The sequence below is a fragment of the Helianthus annuus genome, chromosome 6, assembly GCF_002127325.2.
Source record: "Helianthus annuus cultivar XRQ/B chromosome 6, HanXRQr2.0-SUNRISE, whole genome shotgun sequence".
NCBI classification, from domain to species: domain Eukaryota; kingdom Viridiplantae; phylum Streptophyta; class Magnoliopsida; order Asterales; family Asteraceae; genus Helianthus; species Helianthus annuus.
The window spans coordinates 3,820,782-3,831,659 of NC_035438.2; the positions used below are offsets into that span (position 1 = coordinate 3,820,782).

Here is a 10,878-nt window from a genome sequence, read left to right on the forward strand (position 1 = left end):
GAGAGCGCCAAATAAACCAAGCAGTCATAAACATTGCCTCCGACGCCTCTTCATATACCAAATACAAACTTGACACCACACTGATTTTGCGACTTCACAAGAAACGATCAAGGAGATGTTCATCCACCCATTTAAAAACGACGAGTGAGTAATCAATTGGACCGTGTGAGTGAGCTCTTAAAAGCCGAGATTATCCATGTAATTACCTCTAAATGCGACGAAACTATAAAATCCAAATGACAGAATTAAGTTTAACAAATGCAACAAATTGGGTCCACCATTCAACATGTTAAAACTCCATGCACACAACAGTATCTACAACTGCCAAAAATTCCTCCCTTTTGGTATGAGAAATTCATGGTTATACTTATTGTAACACCTGTTTATGCTCTAAAAGCTCGGCTAACGCGACTCTCATCTTCTCCACCGAGACCGGTTTCAGTACAACTCCATTCAATCCAACCTTCAACAAGCTTTCCTTTGCTGCTCTGTCTGTGTTGCCGGTAACTGCAATTATGAGCGGCTTTTCATGGTGTTTTAGGAATTGATCATGTACAAGTCTTGCAACGTTGTAACCATCGACATCCATGAAGATAACTTTGTGGTCTTTGGTTATAACTTGTAAGCACTCGTCACCTGAGCTAACCGTGGTTACATCACAACCGAGATGCACCAGAATCTCCTTGGTTGCTATTCTGCTAACCCTGCATCGTATGTATGTAATTATTCCATATATAACTTTGCAACTTTTTTGTGCATAACAATTTGTAAATTGTGCTTTATGAATTTTTTACTTTTAACCAAAAGGTTTTTACCTTTTTCAATTTTAAACCTACATAATTTGTTTTTTAACTTTAACCCAAAACTTTTAATTATTTGCAATTTAACTTCGCAACTTTTGTCACTTATACTTTTCATCTTTCGCAAATTTTCGTTTTACGTATAGTTCTAAAATTTTCGAGTTAATATGACGCAACGTGCATGTGTGGTTCAATGTTTTTACCTCTATTTTTTCATGTTTGACAGGTTCGTCGCAACATGCATATCCTAGGTCGAGTCAGTGTTGGTCGTCGATGACGGTTGTGTGACATTAGTACTATTTGACACACCGTTTTACGCCCCGCCGCAACACGTGGTGTGCTTTAGGGGGTTTTCAAAGAAAAAATGGTTATGCATATGGTTGTTGTAACGTTGGCTTTGGGGGTTTTCCAAAAAAAAATGATTTTTTTTACTTTTCACCCAAAAGTATTTCATAAATTACTTTTAACCCAAAACTATTTGTTTTTTTTACTTTCAACCCAAAACTTTTTATCTTTTGTAATCTATTCTCATAACTTTTTGTACTTTCAACTTTGGTTTAACGTTTTTATGTTTCGTTCTAAATTTTGCGAGTTAACATAACGCAACGTGCGTGTGTGGGTTAACGTTTTTACATTGTCTGTTTTTTTCCCCGTTTGACAGGTTTAACATAACGTTCGGGTCCTAGATTGACTTAGTTATAACTAAAGAATCCCGCCGCATTGCGGCGGGTCGCAATCCTAGTTATACTAAATATACATACATGTATGGATGTACGTATAAAGATTAAATATACGACTAACCCCTTATCGTCGATGACTATGACTTTGAGTCCTGGAAAAGTTTGCCCAAATTTTGGTAGAAGTCTTGTATATGGGAGTCGGGACTCATTTAAACGTGGTGGATATCCAAGTTTCACGTAAAAGATTGCGGTTGATCCCTTCCCGGCACCTTCACTTTCGATCCATATATTACCTTCCATAAGATTCACAAATCTGCAAAACATCTAACATGAAAAATACGATCCACCGGAAAAAAAAATATTAACATGTGGAATGCATATTTTTACCATATTTATGCATATCAAGAATATAACTTTTAATTCGAACTAGCATAACACCCGCACGCGTTGCGGCGCGGTACATCGCAAACATCAAATGGATTAGTCCAAACGTTTTGTGATTCGTTAACCATACGAAAACACGCGTTTCGACGTATCCGATTGAACTCAACGTAACCTATATAAGCATTGTAATTGGATCAAACATAAAGTAAATCAAATATATCGTACAATCACAACGTATTATATGTGACCTGATTCGTACATAGAAAATGTAGCAGGTATAACGGAAAAGATGACACGTATAACCAAAAGAGATGAATTAGAGCTTTAGTATAAATGGAAAAAAAAGAAAACCACAATTTAACCCCACTCGGTTACAAACAAAATTTACAAAACATCACCTAACTCGTTTCCCAGAAAAAATTACATCGAAACATACACCAACTCAAATTAAACCGAAACTTACATAAAAATGTTTTTTTAAACGAAAACGTATTATATTTGACCTGACTCGTTTCAAGAAAAAGTTTATCTGGACACGTAGAGCATATCGAATTTATACCAGCACATACATAATAATATGCACGTGAAAAAATAGTTTTTCTTAAGTAGAGGAGGTATAACGGTAAACTCAAAACAAATTATTAGTACAAAACTTAATAGGTCAATAAAGTTTGTAAAATTGTGCCAAGTAGCACTAATGCCAAACCATTGCAGCGAACACCAACATCAGAAGAGCTTGTAAAAATCAAATATATAAAAGGGTAAAAAATAACACCGAACAAAAACATACGTAAAATTGTTGAACCACGCACGCCCGTTGCGGCGTGTTAATGCGATGGAATTAGACAGAAACGTAAAACGTATAAAGGAATAACTAAGCTGATCTAAGATTCGCGCGTTGCGACGAACTTGTCAAACGCATTAAAATAGATGCGTTGTGATTGGCCTGTCAAACGGGAACAAAAACAGACAAAAAAACGTTGAAGCTCACACGCACATTGCTGCGTGTTAACTCGCAAAATTTAGAACGAAGTGTGAAATGAAAAACTTGTAAAAAATGAAAAGTATTATGGATCAAAGTTGAAAATTAAAAAGTGTTGAGGTTAAATTGACTAGTTGAAAAGCTTAGGGTTAAAACTAAAAAACTCAAAGGGTTTAAAAGTGAAAAATGCAAAAAAATTTTGAAAAACTCCCCATTCATATGTTACAACCATATAAAGCAACTAATTGTTGCTAATTTATAGTTTTTAAATAATATTTTTGACATTTAAGAATGAGTAAAATGCCATTTCCGTCCATGAAGTTTGGCCAGTTTTCGACTTTCATTCAAAGGTTTGTTTTTCCGCATCTAGATCCGAACGGTTTAAAACATTGTCATTTTCATCCGGCTCGTTAATTCCATCCATTTTTCACCGGCGTTAAGTCAGAAGCATTTCCGTCTTTTTTTGTTAACTTAAAAGGCAATTTGGTCTTTTTCACTTTATGTACAAGCATTTAGGTAGCGTTCGTTTCATGGAATGGAATGGAATTAGGAAGTTTTTCTTTGTAAAATTGATCTTGGTTGGGGGAGGGAGGAATTTGAAATCCAATGAATTTCTTTAATCAATGAAATTTGTGACTATTTCAACATTCCATTCCATTCCTTCATTTGAGTGAAGGATTTCTAAGGAATGTTGAAATAGTCACAAATTTCATTGATTAAAGAAATTCATTGGATTTCAAATTCCTCCCTCCCCCAACCAAGATCAATTTTACAAAGAAAAACTTCCTAATTCCATTCCATTCCATTCCATGAAACGAACGCTACCTTAGTATAATGTACAAGTATTCAAAATACCCTAGCTAAATAAAAACAAAAATAACAACCCTTAACGGAGAAAAAAGTATGGGGTTAACGAGCCGGGTAAAAATGGCAAGATTTCAAACCTTTTGAATCCAGATGCTGAAAAACAAACCTTATGACGAAAGTCGCAAAACTGGCCAAACCTCAGGGACGAAAATGGCATTTTACTTTTTAAAAAATATTTCTATTCCTTCCTACCAAACAGGAATTTAAACCGAAAATTACAGAAGAAAAAGCACAAATACCTTTTACAAATGGCAAGGCCAAGTCCACTGCCACCTGGATTTCTACTCGCAGTTGACTGGTTCTCCGCAAATTTCGTGAAGAGCTTCGGAATGTCTTGTTGACTGATTCCAATTCCCGTATCTTTCACCTACGCTAGGCAAGTGTACTTAAGAACCGAACTCGATACATTAAATAGGATACAGTTGAAGAAAAAACGAACCTGAACACGCATATAAAAATTACTATCACCAGGAAGCGGGAAAAAGTCGGGGGCTCGTGGGTCCCTCAAAGAATCCGGTTTTGCCACGAAAGCAGAAAGCGAAATGCTGCCCTCTTTCGAGAATTTAACAGCATTCCCGATAATATTTAGAATTATTTGCATGAGTCTCTTCTCATCACCGACGGCATACTCGGGTAAATCCGAAGAAAGGTTCAACGTCACATATAATTTTTTGACCGATGCAACCGGCTTTATTAAGTTAAGAACCTGAAAAATAAGTAGAAAATCCGTAAGCAAATACGATATTGAACAATCAAGATAATAACAGAGTGTACCTCATTGAAGAGAGAATGAAGGTTAAAAGTAGCGGAATCGAGTTCAAGGCTACCGTCTTCGAGCCTTGAAAGATCTAATACGTCGTTTATTAGCGTGGCGAGCAAGTTACTGCTTTTAAGAATGGTCTCGACCATCATCCGTTGCTCGGGTGTCAAATCGGTTTCTAATAGTAACGACGAAAGTGCGATAATTGCATGCATCGGGGTTCTCATTTCATGGTTCATAACTGCGAGAAAATCATTACGTGCACGCACGGCAGTCTCGGCTTCTCTTCGTGCGTGATCAAGGGCCACGTTTTGCTCCATGAGCAAGTCCCGGGCCCGCATAGACTCTTCTAGAATTGCCGCATGTGAAAGAGCCACCGCCACCTAAACAACAAGAAGATGAAGTCGTTACTGAGATTTGGTCAGTTTTGCGACTTTTGTCCAAAGGTTTGTTTTTCCGCATCTGGATCCAAAAGGTCTGAAATCTTGCTATTTTCATCCGGCTCGTTAACTCCATCCATTTTTCTCCGTTAAGTCAGGGGTATTTTAGTCTTTTTTTGTTAACTTAAAGTACAATTCAGTCCTTTTTCACATTCTGTACAAGCATTTAGCATAATGAAATAGACCAAATTGCCCTTTTAGTTAACAATAAAGACGAAAATACCCCTGGCTTAACGGAGAAAAATGGATCGAGTTAACAAACCGGATGAAACTGGCAAGATTTCAAACCTTTTGGATCCAGATGCAGAAAAACAAACCTATGGACGAAAGTAAAACCGGCCAAACCTCAAGGACGAAAATGACATTTTACTCTTATCAAGAAAATCAGAGCGCGCACAAACCTGATCAGCAACGACTTCGACAAGCTCCAGCTCATGAACATGCCACTGTCTTGCACTATCCGACGGAAGCATCAAAACCATCAACGCGTAACGTTTTGTTGAAAGTTCAGGCCAATCATGGATATGGAAATTATCGAGGTGTAGAAGTGGGACCCGCACAGCAACAACCTCCCCGGGCATATATTTACCGGAAGACGGTCGTAATCTAGCAACAGGGCTATTCGGAGAGATCTTAACCACACGATTCGTACTAAAAACTTGATTAATCGCAGGAGACTGAATCGGAACCGTAAACCCGACAGGGTTCTGATGGTGAAGGGTGTACGAAAGCTGAAGTTCCAAACCGCTACGTGTTGGCATCCAAAGCGCACACTCTTCTAAACCCAAGGTTCTTCCCAGTTCGACAAGCGTAGTTTTTAAAATCGTATGTCGGTTAAGCGTGCTTCTGATTTCATGAGTCAGCATTCGAACGTGTCTGCCTGTTTCCTCTTGGGTTCGAATGATACCCATTTCACGGTCCAGCTCAGCAGCCTTGTTTTTTAAGAATACTTCCCTTGTTTTTACGCTAAGCAGGTCGGGAATAACGTGGACTAGCGTAAGGGCGGTTGCACATGATACTGCAGCCGTCAAGACTTTGGCAGTTGTCATAACAATAGCTACGGTTCTCGTATGCACGTTAAAGGTCCATAAATTAATAAGATGTGTAGCTCCACATAGAACGATAAAAGCACCGAACTGAACAAACACCCATTTATACGGAAAAACCGCTGATTTTTTAACGAAGTATATCAACTCTAGCGGAATCGAGAAATAAGCGAGAGCAATAAAGAAATCTGATATGTACTGATATTTCATCAGAAGTTCATCCGGTGGCCATTGTGGCTCGATGCAATTGCATGAATCCATTGCTGATTAGTGATTACCACTGGATGACGATGCCAGTCAGCTTCCCTGTAAAACAATGATGAAGAAAATGACTAAGTAGTTAATGCGGTAAAAAATCGGATATCGGTCAAGGACTGATATTTGAGATATCGGTAATCGCGGTAGGATATCGGCAATTTTAATATCACGTAGAATCTATGTATATATAGCAATTTAACACTAACAATTCAGTATACTCTCCGACCATTAACAAATTAACCTTTTGCAACTTGCAAAACACTAACACTTGTAGCAAATACCAACTGATTAAGACTTAAAACACTAATAGCAGCAATAAGATGAAAGACGAATGGTAGACTAAAAAGAAAAGTGCTGATATCGGGAAATTCGGTGATATACTCGGAAGCACGGAAACGCCATTGAGGTGCCGTCTCCCGTCCTGGGGACTGCTAGGGGACGGAAACGGCACGGGGATGACCAGGAAACGTCCCTGGCATGTTGGGTACGGCCTGGAAACGCGCTGCAGAAGGGGACGGGGTTTGGGGACGTGCAGGAAACGTTTCCGTCAAGTTTCCGTTTATTTTTTCTTTTTGTTTTTTTTTTTTTAAAGATTTTTTAATCCTATTCTAAAATAGCGCCCCTTCCTATTCAGTTATACCAAGCGATGATCACGTTTAAAACCCTACGCACCCTCTACGAATTGCCGATCCTCTTCTTCTTCTTCTCTTTTCCTATTCAAACTCCAAAATTATGCTCAAACCCCTCTTCTCCAAACTTTAGCTTTTAAATTACTTGAACAACCTAGTTCGTCTTCATGTGCTGAGCGAAATTGGAGCACCTATGCATTTATCCACTCGCTTAGGAGGAACAAATTGACTACAAGTCGTGCTCAAGACTTGGTTTACATCCACAACATTCTTCGGCTTTTGTCTAGGGCCCCTAATGATGGTGTAAATATGTGGGATGTGGGTGGAGATGCTTTTGACTCGATGGAAGATGTAGGATTTTTGGAGTTTGCTGATCTTTCATTAGATGAACCGGAACTTGAAAGCGATTTGCTTGTTAACGTTTGATTAGATTAGGAAGATATGGGATTTTTGAACTTTACATCAATATATAACTATTTTGGGGTTTTGTGTTATATTATCTTTAATATATATTTATTTTTTTATATGTTTTTATTCCCGTTCCCGTCCCGTCCCCGCTTCTTGAATTTTTTAGTTTTGCCGTTTCCCGTTCCCGTACCCGTCCCCATACCCCGTTCCCGTACCCGTCCCAGTGCATCATAGGTGATATATCAGTCAAATATCGTTCAACATCGCCGATAATATCGGTACCGATATCTTGCACCGATATCTCACCAGAGGACTGATAACCGACATATCACTCGGCGATATTAACTACATAGGAAAACAATCAAATGTACGTTTTTTTATTATAATAATAAATATGTTTTTTTTTCCTGCTTTAGATAGATGTATGCTTTGCTTTCTATGTTTGAATGCCACTGAGGATGATTCAAATATCTTTCTTAAATTTTTGTTCTTTTAAGGATAATAAGATCCATGTGAAGATAATTATTGTAGGAAGGTGTGTCGGGTATTAATCTATTATATCATCTTTCTAAAAACTTCATATTCCGCCCTTGTATGAAGCAACCATTGGAGTCAATTTGATGATCTCCCAATTACTAAACCAGACAACGTTTAGAAATAATAACTCGATGTTTTAGAAACCGGTTTTTAAATCATACCGGTTTGAGCTCTGAAATGGTTCAACAGGTTGAACCGGGCAGTTCAACCGGGTTACTAGTTAACCCTATAATTTCATAAAATACAAATTCATCAAAAAAAAAACAAAAAAAAAAAAACAATCCAATCTCAGTTAGGATTTATGTAACTGGTTATGGTTTTATCTAAAAACAACTATTATCTTGTAAAATATTAAGCATTTTAAGAGCATTTTTTTATTACTTATAATCAATATTATATTGGACTGAGGTGACAGTTTCAACAGTGATGGAATATTGGAATGTAAGGCACTAGGTTAATTACCTGAAATATGGAAGGTAATATCGTATTTTATTAAAATTTAAAAAAAAAAATCAAATTTTAAGATAATGCAAACCGCTTCAACAGCTTGAACCGGTAGAACCGGATTTACCACCGGTACATAAGCCATACCGTATTCGGGTTTTACTAGCCTTTATCGTACCGGCCCTGTGTCCGCTTGGTTTTAAAAAGTGCGCCTTAGGCGCGCCTAGGCGCGAGGCTCATCAAGGCTCAGGGTCCCTCGTTTTTTTGCTTAGCGAGTTAGCGCCTAGAGTGAACCCAAGAAGCGGTGCGCTTGAGCGCTTTTTTTGTTAGGCGATGAGGCACTGAAGCGTGCGCTTTAAGGACCTTATACGAAAGTTATACGTTCTGTGTAGAAACAACCATACCTGTGAAGATGAAACACCTAGCTATTCATAAAACTGGAGATAATATTGCCAAAATTAACGATTTGAAGTGCTTTTGAGAGAAGGAGATGTAAGAGTGATGGCTAGATATGAAATAGAGAGTGACGGCTGAACTTTTTTAGGGTGATGGCTAGATATGAAATAGAGAGTGACGGCCGAACTTTTTTAGGGTTTACACCCTTTTTACTTTTTATCTTTTGTTTTCACAAAATTACCATTTTCATCCTTAATGTTATACTATTTTAAATTTTTAACCCAAAACTTCTTCTAACTTGGTTTTTTTCCTTTTCTTTTTTGCTTTTTATGGAGTTTTATTGATTGTCATTTAACTTCGTTAGTTGTATTTTGAGTGTATAGTAGAGATTTTGTGCTTCTTAGGTTGTATCTACGGGTTTTTTAAATATTAAAGCATATATAGAGGTTACTTGTGTCACAATTTTAGGTAAATGATACTAGAAACCTTTGGAAAATATATATATATATATATATATATATATATATATATATATATATATATATATATATATATATATATATATATATATAGGGTGGGGTTCTAGAGTGAACACTAGTGTATTTGTGAACTGAGTGAACAAATCCTGGCCATCGATCTACACACGTGTATGGCCAGGATCTCATCATCAAATTGTAAAATACACTAGCGTATTTCAACATCAAATCCTGGCCATTGATCTACACACGTGTATGGCCAGGATTGGTTCACCCAGTTCGCAAGCTACACTAGTGTTCACTCTTGAACCCAATCCTATATATATGTATATCAAATATATAATTAGCTTGCGTCTCGGGTATGAAAAGCCCGCCGCTTTTGTGCTTCGCGCCTCGGTTTTAGACATTGTCGCTTTTGTGCGCCTCTCGCTTTCTAAAACCAAGTGTGTCCGGTATCCCGTTTAACCGGCCAGTTCATACCGGTATTTAAAGCATTGATAATAACTATATTCTACCTATTTCAATTCTAAACTATAAGCAAATCTATACCCAATAGTGATAACTACATTAACCACAGAAGTAGTATAAACGGTAACCATGATAATTGATATCCCCTAACCAACGGGATCAAGTAAACCGTTGCTTGCGCTTGGCAGGCGTCCTCTGTTAGAGAGATAGTATAAACATTATACCTAATACGATAAAACGACGACTTTAAAGCTTCAAACTCGGTATAAACAACATGATCTCCACAAATACCTAATCAGATTACATTTTTATAACTTATAACTCATAGTTGTAACTATCATTAAAAAGGGTAATTGCACGGTACCCCTGGCCGCGGGAGGGATCCCCCTCCCCAAGCTAGCGACCCGGCAATGCTGCCTGGCGGTGACTACCCAGCCGTTTCGAGGGGAGCGAAGAGCCTGTAAGCAGGATTCGAACCCGAGCACTTTAGGCCTCGAACCGGTTTAAGTTAGGTGCCGGTGACCATTGGGCAGTTTGTCAATCAAAGTCATCATTTAGGGCATCAACAATTACATATTACCAAACCTCCAATCAAATCCAAAACTTAAAACTCAGATCAATACTCTGATCTAGTAAAAGTCAATGCAAATTAACAAAATAAGCCCTAAAAATAGCAAACAAGTCAACGACTATCGTAAAAGGGGGAACTTGCAATCTGGGGGTTTAGGAAATAAAGCAAAACCCTAGAAAACGAATAAAGATGTGATTTTTTTTACCTTGAGGCGTATGGGTTATCGATCAATCATCAAATCGGTAAGTATGATGGAAAAGGAAGACTTGGAAGTATGTGAAATCGATCAGGTGAGTGTTGGGTGTAGCAATCAGCGGGATGTAGTTGAGTGAGAACGACTTTATGGGAAAGAAAGCCGACTTTGAGAGAGATAGAGAGAGAAAGAGAGAGAGAGAGAAGAGTGGTAATGATGACGAAGATGATGATGGTGGGCTTTCTTTCATATTCAACTACCAAGGCTTTGGTTTTCTTTTTTATTTTTCTTTTTTTTTTCGAATGTTGTGCGATGACGGACAACACTGATGACGGTAAACGTATCGTCAGAAGACCCAAAATGGTAAAACCTTTAGCTCGTATATGACATATTGTCATAAACGTCGGCAACCTCCGATGAAGAAAGTCATGTGGATACCGCAAGAGCACTCTCTTTTATAAATTATCGTATCTTTGTAAAAGCCCAAACTCGTTCACTTACTGGTTTTCACTGCATTGTGTAATAGTTTTACTCGTTTT

At 37.9% G+C, this 10,878-nt stretch overlaps 1 protein-coding gene across 1 annotated transcript; it reads right to left on the minus strand.

Annotated features, from left to right (window-relative positions):
- Window positions 1-190: 190 nt before the first annotated feature.
- On the minus strand, window positions 191-10,584 carry LOC110864415 (ethylene receptor). Its single transcript, XM_022113470.2, has 7 exons — window positions 10,352-10,584; window positions 5,315-6,265; window positions 4,488-4,856; window positions 4,153-4,419; window positions 3,953-4,080; window positions 1,602-1,793; window positions 191-704 (listed from the first exon to the last, which is right to left on the minus strand). The coding sequence occupies exons 2-7, from the start codon at window positions 6,218-6,220 to the stop codon at window positions 368-370; spliced, it is 2,199 nt and encodes a 732-aa protein (XP_021969162.1). The 5' UTR covers window positions 6,221-6,265; window positions 10,352-10,584; the 3' UTR covers window positions 191-367.
- Between the last annotated feature and the right edge of the window lie 294 nt (window positions 10,585-10,878).